General features: G+C 43.2%; 1 protein-coding gene across 1 annotated transcript in view; it reads left to right on the top strand.

The window, feature by feature from the left end:
• Positions 1 to 23,049, top strand: part of LRP1B (LDL receptor related protein 1B) — a 4,500,992-nt gene that overhangs the window by 4,267,733 nt on the left and 210,210 nt on the right. Inside the window, exon 85 of the mRNA XM_069225083.1 lies at positions 20,244 to 20,405. Coding sequence (XP_069081184.1) covers positions 20,244 to 20,405 — 162 coding nt within the window. The remainder of the gene's footprint in view (positions 1 to 20,243; positions 20,406 to 23,049) is intronic.

Here is a 23,049-nt window from a genome sequence, read left to right as displayed (position 1 = left end):
TGTCCGACACTAAGAGGGATGTCTGCAGAGGGCGTTTGATATTTGAGCCCTTAATCTGCTGACAAATGTCACAGCAAAGGACATACTGTTTAGTCCGTCTGCATAGACCAGGCCACCAGTATCGTTGTTGTAAAATTGTTATAGTGGCCTGTATACCAGCATGTGCAGAAGCGACACCCTCGTGTGCGGCTGTAATCAGCTCTAATCTCTGGTCTTCATTGGGGAGTACTCGATGATCAACTCCGGGAATCGTTGCATAAGCAACATTCTGTACACTGATATGGTAAGTATAGTTTGTAGGGTATCCTTTCGGAAGGGTCTTGCCTGCAGCCGAAGCTTTAACAGCAACCAGTATTTCATTATCCAACCTCGTCCGAGAACGAGTCACTGCAGCCACAGAAGCCGTAGCTACTGACGCTTTGGCTGCTTCATCAGCCAATGTATTGCCGGCAACGTGTATTCCTACACGTTGGTGTCCTAATGTATGAACTACATGGACACATGGTAGCTTATCTTGAAGATCAGCCACCCTTCCCCACAACATTTTGTGTTTAATGGTGTTCCCTTTAGAATCTCTAAACCCGTTCAGTTTCCAATGATTGAGATATTCATTGTATGACTGGATGCAGTAATATGAATCACAGACGATCAAAGTCTGTGTACCTGGCTCAGTATGTTCGAGCGCTAGAAGAAGAGCCTTAAGCTCGGCCAACTGGGCTGTGCAGTCCCCTAAGGTCTGAGTGTAGGTATTGTGAGGATGGAAAACTCCGTCTTCCATTATCCCGCACACGGCTGCGCAAGCTGCCGAGTATTGATGTTTAGTACCTACAGCCGGTTGTGCCGATCCGTCAGTATAAATGATAGTATTATAACTGTCCAGTGGCAAGATATGTAGAGGAGCGGGGTACTCCTGTTCATACTGGAGAAATTCTTGTGTCTGAAGCCTGGGGTCAAACACATAATCAACATCAGTGGTGGTCAGAGACGTTGCCCATTGAATCCAGCGTGGATGTAATGCCTTAGCGTTTGGAACACTCGCTTTAGTGACAGCCTCTAAGGCCGGCACCGGGGAGACAACAATAATGCGTTTCCCCTGGGCAAGTGGCCTCTCCTTTATGACAGCCATCTGAACTGCTGTCAGAATCTTTTCTGTAGGTGCAAAACGTTTTTCAGCCTATGAGTATAAATGTGATTTAAATGCTATTGGCACAGTGTCACCCTCATTAAAGGTGACATCAGTAAATCCAAGGGCACCAGCAATTATTCTGATGACCAAATTTGTTTTATTGTCACATGTGTATAAGTGTCTAGCTTCAAGCATGTCCTGTTGTATGTCCCTAAGGATGTGTGTGTGTTCAATCGTCCATCGTCTGCTAGAAACGTTGGGCTGAATTAAGTCATAAAGATGTTTGATGCGTTCTGCATAATCTAGAATGTATGTTCTGCCAAAATTAAAGAAACCCAGTAATGACTGTAATTTCTTAAGTGTGTTTGGAGGCTGTAGTTGAGCACACTTTTCTAGGAAATGCGGGGCCAGGCTCTTCCCCTCGTTTCATAGCTCATATCCCAGGAACAATACACTAAGAAAGGCTATCTTGCTTTTCCTAAAATTAAATTTATAACCGACGTCTGCAAATCCCAAAATGATCCGATCGACCCTCGCAAGATCAATGTCGAGGGCGTCGTCAGGGAGATAGATATCATCCACATAGGACAATGCATCGGAATCAACGGGCTGAAAACAGTCCTGGGCTATTTTTATAGCCTTGGGGTAAACGGCAAAAGCGTTTCTGAGAGCCAAATGAAAATGCACTTAGGTCCCTACTTTCATGTGCTAAATTCTGGCAGAAAAACGCATTAGATATATCCAGTGTAGTTTTATATTTTTTACGCACTATATTGTTTATCAGTGCTGTGCTGTGTGAATTTTGTATAGCATATGTGTGTGTATGACTATTTAAGTGGCTATAATCAGCCACTATTCTATATGAATGATCTGGTTTTGCAACGGGAAATAATGGATTATTCATCGCCGATGTACAGGGCTCAATCACTCCCTGGTACTCAAGTTGTGACAGTATCTCCGTCACCGGAGCTTTTGCTTCATGCTTAACAGAGTATTGTGGCTGTGGGTGGGGTGTAGACCTAACGGGAAAAACATGACAAGGAGAGTCCTTGTCCCACCCTACATGATTACGGTATAATGCAGGTGCCTGCGCTAAAGTCCATTCAGCAGCATAGGCTTTTTTGTCTGCCTCCGGAACAAGATCGGAAAACGAAGGCAAAATGACATGTTCCCCATGTGAGAGCTTGCAGACATGTTCAGGTGGCCAGTCTCTCTCAGCCAACAGGATATCACTAGTAAGTTCATCCCAAAATATCACACTAATAATGCGTTCCACGTCTCCCTTTATCTGTATTGTTAAATTATAAACCCGATCGGGTGGGAGAACGCGGCCATCCGCTGTCTCAACCGCGATTTAATCGATAGTTGCTGTCGCATCCAGATGATCTTTCAGACTCTGGCGACATCTCTGCCGCGCTGTCCAACAGAGTCACGGCTCATTTCTTGTTCCTCAACAGTGTTCTCAATACTACTGCCATTTTTAACTGTCAGTGCTGCCACTTTCTTCTTTTTAAATTGTGGCTTTTGCTGAGGAGTCTTTTCTTCTTTTTTAATGGTAGACTGTGGCGAGTCTTTTTTTTCTTTCACGTATTCCGGATGTCGATTTTGATGGCCCCCTCTCTCGCTACGTTTATCCGGTGCATCCTGAAAGGAACGAGAAGGACGTGAATCAGTATATCTGTCTGGAGTTCTAATGTTATCCCTATTTCTGAGATTATGCCTCCGTTCGGAGTACTCCGGATGTGGAGAATCAGCTCTTTTACTTCTCCTGTCTTTGAAATCTTTTTGTTTGTCCCAGCGCTTTTTAGAGCCCTCTTGTGCCTGCTTTGTACCTTCCTTATGGGTGATACTTGGTAATTCCAATTTTTTAGGTTTTGCTCCCAAACTATCCCATCCTATACTAGTATAGGTATCGGAAATTATTTTTGGTACCTGTCTCTCTTGTTCCATATTTGGAGTTTCCCGGAGACGCTGGCGTATTGCCAGTGCCACCGCTTCCCCTTTAATATTACTTAGTATTATTGAGGAGACGGCGTCAAAGTTACGCATCAATTTCATCCCCAGATCCAGGGTCGGTGCAGCCCCATGCTCATTTTGTATTTGTTTTAACTCTTCCAGTAAATTGGCAGTAGGGGTACCATGTGTGGTAGTATAAACGACAGCGAAGACTGTACCCCATGTGGCACATTCATCCACGAGGGAACCATCCCAAACGGCAAGCACATAGTGAGCAGTCTATGTTTTTCCTGTGGCCCCGTATGGGGGAACACAGCTTCCAGCTGATTTGTTTTCTGGGAAATCCAGAACGGTATTTTTTTCCCGTTCCATGGGCACTTTACCCATAATAGTATGCACTGTCTGTGGATTAATCCCAGTAGCCAATTGATATCCACCAGCTACTGGTGGTGCTGGACGCACTGGTGTAGTGTTCAATGATCGCATTACAAATTGAACCAATCGTCTATATAATGCCACTAATTCATTATATAGTACTCGTAAATCTGCGATCGGCATATTCTGTATGCCTGGGTGAGGTGTATATGTGGCAAACATAGGCCATGTAGGTCCCTCATTACTTAAAGGACCTAGCCTCACCTGTCTTAGTACACGTGGTAGGGCGCCTTCAAACCAGTTCTGATGCTCTTAATATGTGAGCGATATTTCATGATACTGGTATGCTTTGTATCTTATAGGTACGTTCGCAATTTCATATGTGTGAAATGTATGTGTTCTTTGGTCAGCCTCAGGAAAGGTGACCCAGCTGTAAAAAGTCTCTGTTTGGTATACTTCAGTCGCTTCTATAATCAGAGTAGCATCCCCGCCCTCTTCTGTAAGGCCATGCGCTAATAAATGTTGTGTAAGTGCATGTCCAGCATTCGCAGGAATGTCTATGGTATCAGCCATAGTTGTTTAGAGAAACGGAACACCAAAATAGGGGAAGTTTTCTTTTTTCCATTTTTATGAGCTCGATCTCGAACAACCTACAGCTTAATTAGGTGTTACCCGTTCAGCTGAGGAGGATTCTCCCAAAGACCACGGACGTCTCCGTATAATGGCACTTAGGGTACCTGTTGTCTGTGAGACAGTGATAGTCAGGGTATCCGTAAATTAGTGCCTAAACACCATCGTTGGTGGCGCCATGTCGTAGTTTGGACTCTTGCTCTGAGCAAGACTGCTGGTCTCAGGATGACAGTACTTTAGTTTGTAGGTGACTAAGGCCCTCATTCTGACCCTGGCGGTCCTAAACCGCCAGGGCCGCGGGCAACGGAAGCACCGCCAACAGGCTGGCGGTGCTTCATTGCCCATTCTGACCGCGGCGGTAAAGCCGCGGTCAGAAAAGGGGATCCGGCGGTTTCCCGCCGGAATACCCCTGGCAGGGCTGAACCTCCATGGCAAGCAGCGCCGGCATGGGGATTCCGACCCCCTTCCTGCCATCCTGTTTCTGGTGGTTTTGACCGCCAGGAACAGGATGGCAGGAACGGGTGTCGTGGGGCCCCTGGGGGCCCCTGCACTGTCCATGCCACTGGCATGGGCAGTGCAGGGGCCCCCTAACAGGGCCCCAGCATGATTTTCACTGTCTGCATAGCAGACAGTGAAAATCGCGACGGTGCAACTGCACCCGTCGTACCCCTGCAACACCGCCGGCTCCATTCGGAGCCGGCCTCTGTGTTGCAGGGCCTTTCCCGCTGGGCCGGCGGGCGCTCCTTTGGCGGGAAATGGCTGTCTTTTGACCGCGGAGTGGCCAAATGGCGGTGACCGCATGGCGGGCGGCTACCGCCGCCCGCCGCGGTCAAAATGACCGCCCAAGTCTCTTTCTACAACTAGTTGTAACTGTTGTCCAAACCTTACCGGCTCACTAGCAGTACCTCACCAGAAACACAATAGTAAAAGGTGATTTGTAGCAGTCGCTTACGCATGGACTCAAAGTAAGATATCTCAGGGTTGTCGTGGTTAAACGGAAATTACCCTTTTCTCACAGATGTATTATGTCTCATACAAACAAAGGCAATAACACAGATGCAGTGAAGTTATAATAGTTTATATTTAACATAACTGCCATTTGCGATAAGTTGCATGAACTGCAATGATTAGGATAATGAATATACCAAGCAACAGTATTGTGAAGAAGAGAGTCATGGTTATAAAGACCCCCACCATTTTTGCAATATATGATAGAAATATATATATATGTATGAGATGGAATATGCCCTAATACCCTAATGAGAATAGGCCTAACCTCCTACCTAAAGGAAAGCTGGGTTTGCTAAACCTAATCTTCCAAAGCCATGTCCATGAGAGGAGCCCCCAACCCTCGTTACCTTGGAATGAGGTCTCTATCTCAGACTCCGTAGGGACACGAAGACTGGGTCAACATCAAGACGACTGCAGCATCGGTATCAGCGATGGTGGCGATGCCCTCTGGTCGGAATCCCTCTGATTATCTGTCTGAAGTGTGATGTATTTATACAGATCTACAAGGTCCCCTGACGTAGGTGTATTTCAAAACAATAGATAACAGGCATGCTTGGGACAGCAATTAATACCAACAATCCCTCGAAAGTATAGAGAGGGAAAATCCCTAGGTGTGAACACATACTGTTTGTTTGTCTTTTGTGCTTGATCTTGACGCCTTGGCGCAGTGACACTGATAATAAAACTCATAACAAGTGGCCTAACTATAAACAAGCCAGCCATCTTAGAGGAAATAAATAATTAAATGAGCTAAGACAGAGCAAGCTAAGTAGGTTAAAAGTCACTAGGTGACGGGGGCACGAGTTTACAAGCCTACTGCTAAGCTAACTCCTGTTATCCCATTAAAACAAACTAGGATTCACTACACTGTGGATCTCAAAGTACATTATGTAGAACATATAAAAGCAAGCTCGTTGTATCTGCAAGGAACAGTGCACCAGAATTAGAGGTGCATCTCTCCTAGGGACTAAATCAGGTGATTAATAGAACTTTGCTGAAATAGGAATACTGTGTGTGAAGAGATCCATGCATAGCAAGCATAATATCTCTCACTTCATCTGCTCAAGCTATTCAACAAAAGTAGTCTTAGGACTCAGATTAGTGTAAAGCTTTGCACTGTTTATAACCCCTGTTCGCACTTCAGATGTCCTTAAACACTTCTCCACTTCAATAGGCTTTACAGGACACATAGAACGAACATTTTCTTTAAAACAACGTTAACGCTATTAATAAGACTGGTGAACTTTGTTGCAGAATCATTGTTCTTTTTCCCATGTTTTTCCTAGCTGTATTTAGTTAATAGTCTTTCATGTAAAAATACATTTTTAGGCACCATACATTTGATAGCTGTTCATTTGTTATTATGTGACCTAGTTAATAATCATATGGTAAACTGTACTATCATGGTTTAAATTATTTTACCTTAAACTAAATGAACGTATTAAATATTTGCAAGTATTAGAATCTCATTATGTGGTGAAATGTTCATTTGTTAAACAAATCCCAACAGTATACCGTGAATGTATTAATTGCTAGTTTATTTACAATTGAGCCTTTGGAAAAATTCCTCTATGAGCACTCCATAACTAGAGTTTAATCACATTTAATTAAAACTCATGCATTTATGACAGTAGAATTGAACTACAATAATTGAAACAGGAAAATGTCACATGTTAATTAGGAGACTCGTTTATGATATTATGATTAAAACATTAGATGTTAGGATGAAAGTTACCAAACAAACCAGATAAAAAAAAAAATTCGAAGAGCTGCGAAAAGGGCATTTCACGATTTCCATGATTGCCCTTGAAAAAACCAGGGAGGCAATATGAGGTTCTTGAGAGGCAGCAGATAGAAACAGCTGTCATGTATACCAGGCCCATTTGGTTTTGCGCATTCCCTTATGAAGATTATGTTGCAGAGAAATCTGAGACAAATCATTTGTTTTGTTCCTGTCGCGCAACTAATACAATGATTTATGAAGTAGGTTATGTGAGTTGCACTGTAAATAGGAGATTCCATTACTCTGTTTTTCTGCCACAACTAGAGCCTGTCACATGAGAGGCATTTTGTACACTCACTTAGGTTATCCGTGACCAGGCTACACCCTTTAAATTGCATGAATGCATTATATTTTTTCTCAGAAAGGACATAGATTAAAATATGAACGATGCCCAACTATTCATCTGTTTTATTTAATGAGATATGTTGCACTGAATGCCTGTAACTCATTTTTATGAGCTGGTGCGCATTCTTATATAGATGACATAATACTCCAAGAGGAAACCTTGGCATTTTCACAAACAAGTGTACCTCATTCGAAGATGGAGAAAAGTACACAAAATTTGTGATTATGTTAAACTGGCAATGGAAAAAATTATCAAATGTTCACCATAGAAAATTGCACGTGCATATTAAGTAAAATTCAGTTTATTAATCTGTAAATGTTTAACTCTTACATCAACACAAACCAAAGGTATAAATTACATTAAATGTAATTACTAAAAGTTATAAAATCTAAATACAAAACAATAATCCAATCTCAGTCAATGAAAATCTAAATGAAAATGATTTTTTATTTAAATTTTACATTGCAAAAGTAATGTTAATACTAACCATAAACTCAAAGTTAAAACATTAGGCCTGCTACACAATCAGCAATTTTGAGTAAGTTTACACCTTTGAAAAAGTGCACTACCGTTCACCATTCAGAAATTGCACTTTTGTGATAGCCTATACCTTTGCAGTTTAGATCCCGTTCATAGTAAAGGACCTTTATTTCAACCGTGAGTGACCCATCTGCAAGATAATCTGGCATAGCAATATAGCAACTTTAATTAGGCCTCACAGACACAACTTCCCGCATGTACTCTGCAAGCCCAGGCATGAAATTAGCATTAAGGCCCAAAGCTTTGCTCAGAGAAACCAGCTCACATAAAGTTTAACGCATGGGTCATGACTACGCCCTTCACTAAAAACCCTTTGTGGATGCCAAGCATGGGTGCAAATATGTTGTATGGTACCAGGACTCCGTATTGTGTGTAAGTTTTCCTTTGCTCTAGTCTGACATAGCACAAGATGGAGGTTCTGAAGCAGCCACCAGACAGTGGAAGTGTACTGTCTGCATATCTGGCGAGGAGAACGTAACTGTAGATGTAAAAGTGTGAAAGAATGGAGACAGGACTGCCTTTAAAAAGTCCACGAATTGCTAGTGATAACGAAATTTCAGGGGAAAGCCTGATTCTTCTGTTTTTCTTTGAATGCCCCGTGCTGGAAGGCTGATGATGATGCTTCACACTTATTGAGCCCATCTTGTGGGTACTCATGCTTGGAGCAAGCATCTTCATCGTTACTGCCACTGCCTGCAGTGAGGAGCCATTACTGTGTACGAAGGACCCATCAGGAGAGAAAAAATCAACTTTGAAATAAAGCAATGCCAAACGGGTTTCTAAACCCAGGCACTGGGTCCACATTGCCTGTATGAAAATCCTGTATGCACCTTACCCACTTTGTTCCATTTGGAACGTCTTCTATGCTCTAAGAGAAGAGCCACTGTGTTCTATGCCTTGTTTTGCTGACAGCCAGTCCCTGGAAGGCAGGCGGACATGACTTGTTTTCTGCAGGACTTGCTGGAGGAAGCTGTATATTTTCCAGTGATCCTAGGAGCTGCCTGCCTACTTAGAGGAGAGAGTTGTGTCCTGCAGGACTTTGTCTGCCCATAGAGGAAAACCCAGTGACTAGGTGTCCAGATGGTGCAAAAAAAACACAGATGACATCTGAGCAGACCTGTGAAGTGCCTGTGGTCTACCGTTCCCTGGTCTGACAGCTGAGTAAAGACTGAGGGGCATATTTATACTTTTTGGTGCTAAACTGCAATAACGCAGTTTTGCACCAAAAAGTTTAGCGCTGGCTCGCACCATTTCTGAGCACCAGCCGGGCACCATATTTATGGAATGGTGCAAGCTAGTGCAAAGGTTAGGCTAGCGTAAAAAAATGACATTAGCCGGGTGGAGCTGGTGGTATGGGAGAAGGGGGTTTTGCACCAAAAATGACGTTAGGCAGGTTAGAGTAAAAAAAAAAAAAAATGACTAACCAGCCTAATGTAATTTTCTGATGCAAAATCATCCGTACCACATGACTCCTGACTGAGATAAGACAGGAGTGATGCCCACCCTCCCAATGGCCAGCACAGGGGACCAGGGACCCCTGGGCATGGCCATTGCACCCAGTGCCATGTGAGGGGGGGGCATTTCAGGGCCCCCAATGGTACTTCAAAAAGAAATACTTACCTGTACTTACCTATACTTACCTTGGATGGGGTTATCCTCCGCTGTCCCTCTGGTGTGGGTGGGGGTCTTCCTGGGGCCTGGGGAGGGCACCTGTGGGCTTATTCCATGGTGTTCTACCATGGAAATAGGCCCACAGGTCACCTAACGCCTGCCCTCACCCAGGACTTAAATAATGGTGCAAAGCAAGCTTTGCACCATTATTTGACCCCTCCTCCCCTGTGCCTGATTTTAACACAGGGGATAAATATGGCACTAAGGCCAGAGAGTCATTTTTTGCAGAGGAACTCCTACCTTGCATCTAATTAAGGCAAGGTAGGTTTCCACATCCCAAAAATTACTTTAACTCCATAAATTTGGCGCTAGACAGGTCTATCACTAAAGTATAAATATGGAGTTAGTTTTGCACCGAATTTGCGTCACAAAAAATGATGCAAATTCTGTGCAAAACAAGGATATATATGCCCCTGAGTTTTTAGGGGTTGTGTCTGTATTCACAGCATTACATGCAAAGTAAAGACTGCCCAGTTCAGACACCATCATGAAAAGATGCAGACATCCCTTGCTGACTCTACCTTCTTTGTAATTACACAGGCACCAAAGGAGGAAGTTCTTTCCACTGTGACTGCTGCAGAAGACCGGCTTCTGGAGGTTTCTTTATGGAAGTACTGCTATATCTGCAGGGTTCTCTGAACAAGCCCTAATGAGCACAAGATCTGACCCTTGCCCCATGTGGTGAAAATCCCCATGCTTGGTATTTCTAAGTATACCACACAACAGGCAATGCCATATGCATGAAGGCCTTGACTGCAAACTACATAGTTTGGTGGACCTGCTTTATTGAACGTTGCTATCCCTGCACAAGAACTGAGTATTCAATTGGTATGTACTGACCTATGGGCCACAGAACACTAGGAAGATGCTCTGCTGCAAAATAGAGAGTCTCCGTCTGAGAATTAATAAATAATACTTCCATGTTTGCATTCTGTAGAGAACACCTTAGATTCCATAGTGCAAATTTGCTTGCTATATTGTTACTGTATTAAGTTCTGCTAAGAATAAAATACCTTTTTTTTTTTTTTTTAAAGACATGCATTGGGGTGAACATTATATTTTAGTGTCTCACCTACTGTATGATTTAGTTGAGCTCTGATTCCTTACCCTCCACGCTGCTTTCATGAAGTGCCTTACACTGCCTGCTCTGGGTCTGCTGGGAGCCAAGCACAGGAAGGGTGTACTTCAGCCAGTCTGAAACGTTATATCAGTACATCAATGACATCAACAAACATAGTTGGGGCCCTTGTTAGTCTTGTGATCCCTGTGAAGGGGTCTGACAGCCACCGCCCCCTTTATGAAAGCTGCAATGTGTGCTATTGCTTTACATCTTGTTGAATGGTAGGTAGCAAAACCTCAAGGTTACTGTCAAGAAAAGCCTTTCTATTTCTTATGATCTCCATCCCATGGTACGATAACCCATATGTAGTCCTCTTAATAACTTATAATTGCAGGCCTCCTATGGTACAGTCATTGTCTTAAAGACTATGGATCCAATCCATTTAATTAGTAAACTGCAATACATTCTACAGTCCTAAATGCTGTGAAGTAGTTCAGATGTTGTCAGGGGGAGTAGGTCTGCTTCATATAAAAAGATGTCATCTGTGTGAAGTGATATTTTAACTTCCAATCTACCATCTAAGCTAAAACAATTATTCTGATGCTGACCTAACCTGGCATGCGAGCATGGCTGCACAAACAGAGTTGGAGAAAGAGTTTATATCTGAATGTATGATGGAACAACACATACAGGAACCACGCATGCCTTAACAACATGTTCGGGACAACGACCGCATTGTTTCTATGCATGCCTTTACCACGCTTGCCTTTACAACAATTTTTAGTTGTAAAAGCATGCCTAGTAAATGCATGTGTGGGAATGGCATTCTTGGTTCGATCATGCCACCCACCCTAAGGCCCAAATGTACCCCACCCTTAATACTTAAACTACCCCGACCACCCACCCCTAAAAATGGAACTACCCCGTCACCCCCACCCACCCTGAGCACTAAAACCTTACCCGACCCCCACCCTATAAACAACTGTGTCCCCCCCAGCCCTAAAAACAAAACTACCCTGGTCCCCTCACCCCCAACCTTAAAAAAAAAAAACTACCACGACCCCCCACCCACTCAAAAAACAAAATTACACCTACCCCTACCCCACCCCTAAAAAAATAGCCTAACTCCCCCACCCCAAGCCCTTAATCTACTCCCACCCCTAAAAACTGCCCCAACCCTGCCCCAGCCCTACCTACCTGACCGCACCCTCTCCCGATCCACCCCAAAAAAAATTACCCCCACTCCTAAAAAAAAATAGCCCAACCCCCCAGCCCAAGCCGTTTATCCACCCCTCCCCTAAAAACTAACCCCAGCCCTGCGCGACGCCCGATCCTAAGCCATACCCTTAAAAAATATCCCAAACACCCCCCACCCCTCCCCTACATGTTTCCAGTGTATATCTATCTTATAAATCGGCCTAATTTGACAACCAATGACAGTTTTCTATTCACTTTTACTGTGCCTGTGGATGCTGCATATATTAGGCTAGTCCAACAACAATAATCCCAGTTGGTGGAACTAAATGCATTTTCAGCATCAAAAGAGAGGATCACTAGTGGTTTCCATATATTTCTTGTTCTGTCCTGTCACTTGTAAAGCCTATGCTGCTTTAGCCTAGTGAACCTTTGAGACACACAGCCTCAATGCTTAAGGATATTCAGGATTATGGGCCTGATTACAACTTTGGAGGAGGTGTTAATCTGTCCCAAAAGTGACGGTAAAGTGACGGATATACCACCAGCCGTATTACGAGTTCCATAGGATATAATGGACTCATAATACGGCTGGTGGTATATCCGTCACTTTACCGTCACTTTTGGGACGGATTAACACCTCCTCCAAAGTTGTAATCAGGCCCTATGTTTCCTTTCAAAAGTCTGCTTGTCACTACCTTGGAAGAATTTTCATTTCTACTTTGAGTGAAATTGGTTGAAGTGATATCTTGCTTGTCCATTACTAATAATAATATGATGGCATGTCAAAGGTCCCCTTGTACTTCATCTGTGCAGTAGCTTACTCAAACATTTTGAACATGTGAGTGCTAACCTGGGAGAAAGTTTGTTTGAAAAGCTCTGCAGAAAATCTATTGGGCCTGGATCCTTCCAGTGCTGCAGCTATTAAGGAGAATGTTTCACTTCTTTCTCTATTTGAGGCAGAAGTTGTTTCCACCATCCATTTCAGGGTATTTGGAAGCTGCTTTCCCTCGCAATAATCCCTAGTCTTATCCAGATTGTTAGAAATTGGGTTTCTGGTTGCAGACGTTTGCATTCTGTCCAAGCAGAAACCACAATCCTGAGGAACAGTCAAATTAACATTGTAAATTAACATGTGCTCACCTTCTGGTAGAAGAGAGGGCAGGCCTAACTTAAGAGGAAATGTGCAAATCATTTGTGAAGCACTTAGAACAGTAAAGCAGTGAAAACACCACAAAAAGACCCCATGCCAGGTTAGAAAAATACAGTTTAATTTTATGAACAAAACAAGAGTGAAATGACAAAAATCGAACAAGTAGAAGTCAAGTTTTGAATAAAAAAATAAATAAACTGAAATATAGTGCTCATAAGCATATAGCGCCAACCAGACTATCTTGTGACGCTGGACCAGGTTAAATCCAAAAGTTCAGGCTGACCATGATGGAGTGTGGGTGGAATACAGTGCAAGACAAGTTCTGCTGAAGTTTTACCTTCTAAAGATTTGAGCCCCATTCATGAGGAAGAAGTTTGCCAGGAGCAAAGAGAGCATTGCTGGAGGTGGCTCGCAGGCTCTTAGACTCAGTCAGGCGTTGTGGATGGGCAGACTGGATTCTCACGGTTGCAAGTTGCGATAACTTGCTTTGCAAAGAGACAAACTTGCACCAGCTTGCATGGTTCCTCTGGTGAGCAGTGTGGTTTTGGTGTGAAGGAGCTAATTCGCCCATTCAAGGTGACTTTCTGCACTGCCCTGCACCAAAATCCCATATATATGGGTTTTAGGGCCAGATGTAGGTTTGCGAGTCCCAGCGACTCGCAATTTGCTCCTCCCAAAAGGAAATGCAGAAAGGTGTCTCAGACACCTTCTGCGACTCGCTATGGGGTCGCAAAGACCCACCTCATAAATATTTATGAGGTAGGTCGCAGTTTGCGACCCCATAGCGAGTCTAGGCACTAACGGGGATGGTGGCCTGCTGGAAACAGCAGACCACCATGTCCGTGACTGCTTTTCAATAAAACAGTTTTTTTTATTTCTCTTTGCAGCCCGTTTTCCTTAAAGGAAAACGAGCTGCAAATAGAAAAAATACCAAAACCTTTTAGTTTTGTTTTTTTTCAGAGTAGGCAGTGGTCCACTGCCTGCTCTGAAAAAATATTATTGTAAGCATTCGCAAAGGGGAAGGGGTTCCAAGGGGACCCCTTCCCGTTTGCGAATTAGTTACCATCCACTTCAAGTGGATGGTAACTGCGAGTTGATTTGCGACCGCTTTCGCGGTCACAAATCAACTCTACATCGCGGTGCGACTCGCAAATAGGAAGGGAACACCCCTTCCTATTTGCGAGTCTGAAACACATTTTGCGAGTCAGTACCGACTCGCAATATGTGTTTCTGCATCGCGTGAGGGCATTTGTGCCTTTTTCACCATTTGCGAGGCGCTAATGCCTTCCTACATCTGGCCCTTAGTGTCTTAGATAAAGTACCAGCCCAAAGCAGGCAGGTGCATGGCAAACAATTCAACTTGGGAGTACTTGAAATAATTATGAACTACAATAATCAAAATACATCAGGGAGAACTGGGACTGATATGCCAACTTGCTTTCTTGTAGTTTTAAAGCTCATGTTGGTGCTTTTTGTCTGATGACTTATGGAATGCACCAATATTTCAAGCTCTCCTAAACCTACATGGCTACTTTTTCGTGGTGAATGTCACTGGCCAAGAAACAAATATCCAAAAATGTCAAGCACTGGCTGTGCTAACATTGATGGGGAATACTTGTGTAAGTACTTGAAACGTCTGTGAATTATAACAACTAAAATGCATTTGGAAGAATTAGTGGTAATGTCCCAGAAATATGTACATCCCCCACTTGCACCCTTGTAACCATATCCCCGTCCTCCTCCCCTTCAGGCCAGCCTTTACATCAAATCATGTGCTGGACTCTACCCTTCTAGGAGATGTTTTAACATTTGAGGTATAAATTACATGTTTATTGTAATTATGCTCAGAATGTCAATACATTATTAAATATCATATGTATATTATATAAACTGCATATTTAATTTATTTTAATTGACAATACAAAATATATAAATAATTATTTTTATACTGCCAAACACATTTGAAAATGAGATTACAATTGGTTTCAACACAGTAAAGGAGATATCCGAGTTCCCTAAAGAGTGGAAAAAGCAGAGTGTGTTAAGCTAGTGGGTGTGGCTGAGGTCACGAGCTGCAAGGAGTAAGGAGAAGGTTGCAGGCCAGCCCTGCTGGATGGCTCCATCTTTATAAAATTAACTGGGCTAGCAAATTTGGCCATGGCCCTGAGGGGCCACAGGGGGCTACAGGGAGTCCTAAGAACCTGTGAATGTGCACTAAAAGTCCTTTACAAGCCCTGACAAACTGAGTCCTAGCAAGCAGCTCAGGTGCCTGTGCCGCAGTCTGCAAGGCATCCCCTTCTCCTTGTCCCCGTGGTGCAGTAGGTGCTGCCCTGAAACTGAGCTCCCCGATATGCAGGTCTTGTAGGTGAGGAAGGGAAGGGTTGTCCTTAAAGTGGGGGGGGGTAGGGAGTGGCCAGTAGAGCTTGGTGAGCCGGAGGCTGGGTGGGATAGTAGCCAGTTGTCTTGTCCTGTCCTGGTTTTGGGCATTGCACTGCTGCATAGTGTAGGTGGGGGGTTGGGTTCTGCTGTTACAAGTTGGCTGGTGGCCTGGTTGAGACGTGTGGGCTGGATGCACACAGGAGATTGCACAGAAGATTGGTCTCTTAAGGAGGAAGAGGTGAAGGTTGTGTAAGATCCCTTTGAGTGGAGTTGAGCCTGTACCTCTTTGAGCCCAAGCAATTGTCTCTTACAGCAGGTATCCTGAGCAGGCCTAAAAATGACAGCTAAAAATGTAGATCAGGTCGTACATTGACCATCCCGTCATGCCAAAAGAATAAGGCAAACTTGTTGAGTAACAGAGCTCCCCATTTAGGTATTTTTAAAGGTGGGGGTAAATTACCAGTCTTTTTTCAAAGACTGCCCGATGATAAAACCAGCACAATTCGGTACAGCCAATACCATCAGGTGAGCTTAAGTGGGAAGTGATCATCACTGATGTTTTGGGGGCTCAGGGAGGAGGAATGTTGGCTGTTCCAGTGGCTGTTTCTAACTCATATAATTTGCAATCTCAAGTGTCACTATTGGTTGGATCTGGTCAGTGTTTTTCAGGGGAGCAGTCCTTGCTGCGCTTAATGTCAGGAAATATCTTTGAGGTATAGCCTGTCCCCCCCACCTTGCAGCTTCATTCAGCCTGGATTATACCTTACCTGAGACCTCTGGCCTCAATTTGAAGGAAGGAGTCCCGCCTGAAATATCAAAACAACAGAAACAGGCCATTGCTCTTTTTTCAAGTATACCTATAGTGACAATCTTAGAGCAGGGTACTCTTTCCACCATTTGGACTTAATGCTGAACCCTTCAGTGAACATTTAAGCAGACTGCTTATATTTTTCTAGATTCCTGCAGAGTCTTGTACGAATTATGGAATCAATCTTGGCTCTATTGGAAAAGAATCCTGACAGCTCCGACCATATTTTAGATAGTCTATCAGTGATTTTGAAGGAATTGAAGGTATCTTTTAGTAGGGAAGAGAATAATCCCAATGTAAGGAGTCCTGCAACTAGTACAACCAATAAGAGTACTGAGGTTGGTGAGCCTAGGGTTCCTCTGTGGCCCTAAGTGATCTTGAAGCTCTCATTTCAGAGGATGGTTTACCTGCCACAGAGGCCGTGACTAATAGTCCTGCATTCTGATGCACGCATATAAAGGGAAAATGCCAGAAATAATTGTTTATGTGTGGGAAGGTGTCCCTTCCTGCACATAAACAATCATTTGAAAATAAGGCTTTGACACTTCTGTATGTGCTGCACTGTACACCACACACAAAAGTACTAAAGCACCATTAGTGATTGTTTATGTGCAGGAAGGGACACCTTCCCGCACATAAACAATCACACCCCTCAACACAGACATCCTTGCATGATGGTGCAAGGATGCCTGCGTTGGCGCTGGCAGCTAAATTTAGCTCAAGCGCAGGGGGAAACGCAGAAGTGCACCGTACTCCCTTAAATACGCACATCCCAGTGTTTCCAAAGTGATGCAGCGAGGCACTGCCAATTTTGACGCAGCACTGCGCTGCCCCATTTTTCTTTAAATCTGGCCCTTAGAACTCTTCCTAAAAGTAACCAACTTCAGCCCTGTAGTGTCCTTCTCTGATTGGTCACTCTCTGGCAGCCTGGGACGGTCTGCACTGATGAGGTGTGACGTGGCCAGGGCTGAAACAGGGGAAGCATATGGTGGGAGGAGATCTGCCTCAGCAGATGGTAGAACAAGATGGGGGGAGATCAGCCAAACTGAACATCAAAGGAGGGAAGGACATTTGGGACAGCAACAGGACCTCCTCCATTTCCTGCAGTCCCAGACAGCCAGGTGCCACCTGATTAGATTAGAGAGGGCTGGAAAGGGGTGTGTTAAAGAAAAGTTATCCACACCAGTGGGTGGACTCAGCCAGATCTAAACTTTAAGATTGATTTTTGCCAATTTGAGATTTTGGAGGAAGGTTGCTCCCTGGGATTGATTTTTGTCATACTTCCCAGGAAGTGGTCAACCAAGAGGTTGGTGGCCTGCACATAATTGGACAAGAGCACGCTCCTGAATGCCACTCCAGGAGCAAGGATAAATATGGCAGAGCTTCCCCACACTTCAGATCCCTGCTGGAAAAAGACAAGAAGAAGAAGGGCTGCCCTGCTGGACCCCTTGCCTGCACCTGGACCCAGCACTCAGAAGGACTGTGCCAACTGCGCACTGGGGGCTTCACCAAGAAAAGGACTTTGCCTTGCTTCTGCAACTTCAAAAAGGGACTTCCTGTAAGCTACAGGTAGAAAGGAGCTGATCAGAGTCCCCTGCATCAAGTCCTGCAGAAATAGCCCAGCTGACCAATGGCCATGTAAGGATTTGAACCAGTGCTTTCTGGGAGTTGAAGTCCTAAACCCCAAGGGGAAATTCACATCTTCTGCAACCTTGGGATGAGTTGTGGACACATGGAGCACCTCAAAAGTACTTCTGGAAGAAGATTGAGAAGTTTGGAGAACCTTGAAGCAATTTTAGAAAAAAGCTCTATAAGTGTTCTGATCCGATAGTGAGAGTCAAGCCAGCCAATGTCAACTGCAACCCGGCCTGACTTGCAGGTTCATCCTGCTGAAAAGCTCCTGGAGCCCCAGATTTCCAGGATTAACTAGTGGTTTGTGGAAAGGCAATCCAATGACTTTTGCATCGAAAACAGCTTGTTGATGAGCTTCATTTAACATCCAAAGTTTGATAGAGGCCTCGCGCACAGTGTATCCAAGGAGTGCTCCATAGTGGTTGGCCTCAACTTTCAACTTCGTTCCGGTTGGAGGATTATTTCCCGAAAAAGTTTTTAAGTCTGAACATAGAAGATTTAACCAATACCTCCCACACTCTGTCAGCCTCAACTTGTAACTTTGTCCCAGTCCTCTGTCCCAGTCAGTGAGAAATCTTTAAGAAATGTTTTAAGTGTGAAAGTAGATCTTTAACTGAGGCCTCCTGCTCAGAGTAGCCGAGCAGTACTCCATCGCTATCGGCCTCAAATTATGACTTTGCCCCGGATGAGTGCGACCAGATCTCCCAAGTGGCGCTTTTTGTTTCTAGGCACTAAAAAACATCCAAACTTTAAAAATTCATATCTTTGGTTCCCAACATTGGATTTTTGTCATTGTGGTGTCATTTTAAAGATAAAAATATATTCTATTTTGATAAATTGGAGTTGGAGTTTTATTGTGTGTTGTGTTTTGCTTATTTACTGTTTTGTTGATATTAAATGCTTAACAAACCTGTCTCCTAAGACAAACCTAACTGCTCATGGCCAAGCTACAAAGGGTTGAGCCAGGATTAATTTATTGAGACATTGACGGGACCTAGTGGGCGATTGTGACCAGTTGCTGAGTGTAGGTGCTTCCCTTCCCTTACCAATAATCCACTTTCAATCAGGCCTATTCCCACGATGATATTGTCAGGGCTCTCCAATTTGTGGACATTTTTGCAGACTTGGGGTCAGAAAGAACGTTCAATAGATCATGTTTATTATTTATTTTTCAATCAATCCTACAGCTGGCTAGAACATTCTCTGCGGACAGGCCTCATGTTTGGGCTTACTTCTACTTGAGACTAATGGTAGAAGAAGTACTGAAATCATTGGATGATTTTAGGTAGTTAGGTTTCGATGTTTATGGTACTGCGATATATCAGCATGATCTTCTGCTATATCATCCATTGTTAGCAACAAGCAGAGGGAGCCGACGGGAACAGTATTCTTCTTTTTCAAATCCTGTCCCTCCGCCTGCGGTTGCAGAAGGCTGTTTGGGTTCAGAGTTGGATCAGTTACTTGTGGTGAAGACGTACCTGGGACAAACTCTTTCCAACTGAGTGGAGACAGCTGAGATGATCGAAATAAATTGGAATTGAATTCATGGGCAATTAATTAAAAAAAGAGCATCATAAAAACAAGTGAGCTGCTTGCAAATTGTAGTAACAATTATGTGGAAAAGATGGCTAGGACTGCCCAGGGCCTCTGTGAGTAGTGTCTTGAGGCTAGAGCCAACATACTATTTAAATATAGACATTCGGTGCTTAACTACTAGACTGGGCTCTTAAAAGCTGAAGAAGGCACCTTGAGATATCTCATAAAATTGCATGTACAAGGGAAGCACCTAAGTCATTGGGTTAATAACATACAGGCCATCTAAGTATTACGTGGATGTACACTTACTTTGCCCTTTGTACAATTGTCCAATGCTGATATAATAAATAGCTGCTATCTCAGGGGTTCTGGTTGGAAAGGTATGCTCTGGTTTGTAAGAGAATGTTCTTTGCTTTTTGCACAATACTGACAATTGTGGGCATGTAAGTACTTTATTAGGTTGCCAACCTTCAAAGTTAAGACGTTGAAGTTTCAAATGGATTTGCACACTTTGCATCCTTTGCACAATTTGTTTTTAAAAGCAAATTTGTTGATATATTAAAAGCTGCTATCTTTTGGATCCTGGGTGGGATGGCCTATAACCATGTGGTCGATACCAGGGATGGCGAAGGTTGAATACTACCTTTTAAATTGTTATGTGTACATTCATTTTTGATTTAAAATACTGGGTTGTAGTGCCATTGTTGTCGGCATAGATGTGAACATTAGTATTAATTGTTTTTTCTGTCAGTTCAATGAAGCTTATTCTTATTGCACTTTTTTACTGATATGTTATGGGATTTTTGATTTTCATGGCATACTTGGTATGATATCAAACCAATAAATAAAATAAACATGAAATACACTGAAATATCAGCTTTTGGCATGTTGATACCATACTAGTACTCTTTGTTAAATTATTTCTTCATATCTGAATAGTGATAGACATTAGGGACAAAGAAATATGGAAAGATCTGTACAGGCTGAAAACAAATATCTTCTCAATTTATTAAATGTACTCTCTTATGTTTCCTTTTTAACAGGAAGGCCCACTTGTAAATGTGCCCTCGGTTTTACTGGACCAAACTGTAGCAAAAAAGTATGTGAAAATGTTTGCCATAATGGAGGAACATGCAGTGTTACACCTGGTAATCAGCCTTCCTGTCATTGTCTGACTGAGTTCACTGGAGACAGATGTCAGTACTGTAAGTAATAGTATATATATTATTTTATGATCTTGTTGTAACATTTAAAAATATGTTGTATTTGACTATATGTGTTTGCATTGTAATCATTTGCAACATGAAACAACTACTTTGTGTTATGGCTCCCTTTAGACTTGTCCTAACGATATTCAGTAGCAAAAATTAGATATGAGAGACATAAATATCGAAAACATGAAAAAGGAAGTGGGGAAAAATAATATTCTGAACCAATGTCTAGTCAGAAGGGAGGCACCTAAGAACACATACATAGGGTAAAAACAACGATAAATACTATTTGAGGGGGAAAGTTGTCCAAAGTCATTTGTATATCTTTTGATTAACCCCTTCGCTGCCAGGCCTTTTCCCCCTTTTGTGCCAGGCCTTTTTTGGCTATTTGGGGCAGTTCGCGCTTAGGCCCTCATAACTTTTTGTCCACATAAGCTAGCCAAGCCAAATTTACGTCCTTTTTTTCCAACATCATAGGGATTCTAGAGGTACCCAGACTTTGTGGGTTCCCCTGAAGGAGGCCAAGAAATTAGCCACAATTCAGTGAAAATTTTGTTTATTTAAAAAAAATGGGAAAAAGTAGCTGCAGAAGAAGGCTTGTGGTCTTTTTCCCTGAAAATGTTATCAACAAAGGGGTTGTGGTGCTAAAATCACCAGCTTCCCAGCTTTCAGGAACAGAAAACCCAATTTTTCAACACAAATTTGGCATTTTACTGGGACATACCCCATTTTTACGATTTTTTATGCTTTCAGCCTCCTTCCAGTCAGTGACAGAACTGGGCATGAAACCAATGCTGGATCCCAGAAACCTAAACATTTCTGAAAAGTAGACAAAATTCTGAATTCATCAAGGGATCATTTGTGTAGATCCTACAAGGGTTTCCTACAGAAAATAACAACTGAAAAAGAAAAAAATTGAATTGAGGTGAAAAAAACTGCAATTTTTCTCTACGTTTTACTCTGTAACTTTTTTCTGCAATGTCAGATTTTTTAAAGCAATATACCGTTACGTCTGCTGGACTCTTCTGTTTGGGGGGATATATAGGGCTTGTAGGTTCATCAAGAACCCTAGGTACCCAGAGCCAAAAAATGATGTGCACCCTGCAGTGCGTTTTCATTCTATACCGGGTATACATCAATTCATTTGCTGAAATATAAAGAGTGAAAAATAGCTATCAAGAAAACCTTTGTATTTCCAAAATGGGCACAAGATAAGGTGTTGAGGAGCAGTGGTTATTTGCACATCTCTGAATTCCGGGGTGACCATACTAGCCTATGAATTACAGGGCATTTCTCAAATAGTCTTTTTTACACACTCTCTTATATTTGGAAGGAAAAAATGTAGAGAAAGACAAGGGGCAATAACACTTGTTTTGCTATTCTATGTTCCCCCAAGTCTCCCGATAAAAATGATACCTCACTTGTGTGGGTAGGCCTAGCGCCCGCGACATGAAATGCCCCAAAACACAACGTGGACACATCACAGTTTTTGACAGAAACCAGGTGTTTTTTACAAAGTGCCTACCTGTAGATTTTGGCCTCTACCTCAGCCGGCATCTAGGGAAACCTATCAGAACCTGTGCATTTTTGAAAACTAGAGACCTAGGGGAATCAAAGATGGGGTGACTTGTGGGGCTCTGACCAGGTTCTGTTACCCAGAATCCTTTGCAAACCTCAAAATTTGGTTAAGAAAACATGTTTTCCTCACATTTCGGTGACAAAAATTTCTGGAATCTGAGAGGAGCCACAAATTTCCTTCTACCCAGCGTTCCCCCAAGTCTTCCGATAAAAATGATACCTCACTTGTGTGGGTAGGCCTAGCGCCCGTGACAGGAAATGCCCCAAAACACAACGTGGACACATCACATTTTTTGAAAGAAAACAGAGGTGTTTTTTGCAAAGTGCCTACCTGTAGATTTTGGCCTCTAGCTCACCCGGCACATAGGGAAACCTATCAAACCTGTGCATTTTTTAACACTAGAGACCTAGGGGAATCAAATATGGGGTGACTTGTGGGGCTCTGACCAGGATCTGTTACCCAGAATCCTTTGCAAACCTCAAAATTTGGCTAAAAAAACAAGTTTTCCTCACATATCGGTGACAGAAAGTTCTGGAATCTGAGAGGGGCCACAAATTTCCTTCCACCCAGCATTCCCCCAAGTCTCCCGATAAAAATGGTACCTAACTTGTGTGGGTAGGCCTGGTGCACGCGAGAGGAAATGCCCCAAAACAGAACGTGGACACATCACAATTTTTGACAGAAAACAGAGGTGTTTTTTGCAAAGTGCCTACCTGTAGATTTTGGCCTCTAGCTCAGCCGGCACCTTGGGAAACCTACCAAACCTGTGCATTTTGAAAACTAAAGACCTAGGGGAATCCAAGATGGGGTGACTTGTGGGGCTCTGACCAGGTTCTGTTACCCAGAATCCTTTGCAAACCTCAAAATTTGGCTAAAAAAACACGTTTTCCACTCATTTCGGTGACAGAAAGTTCTGGAATGTGAGAGGAGCCACAAATTTCCTTCTACCCAGCGTTCCCCCAAGTCTCCCGATAAAAATGATACCTCACTTGTGTGGGTAGGCCTAGCGCCCGTGACAGGAAATGCCCCAACATGGACACATCAAATTTTTTGAAAGAA

The sequence above is a fragment of the Pleurodeles waltl genome, chromosome 3_1 (genome assembly GCF_031143425.1).
Source record: "Pleurodeles waltl isolate 20211129_DDA chromosome 3_1, aPleWal1.hap1.20221129, whole genome shotgun sequence".
In the NCBI taxonomy this organism is placed as follows: domain Eukaryota; kingdom Metazoa; phylum Chordata; class Amphibia; order Caudata; family Salamandridae; genus Pleurodeles; species Pleurodeles waltl.
Note: the sequence above shows the minus strand (reverse complement) of the source record. Positions and strands in the feature narration are given on the sequence as shown.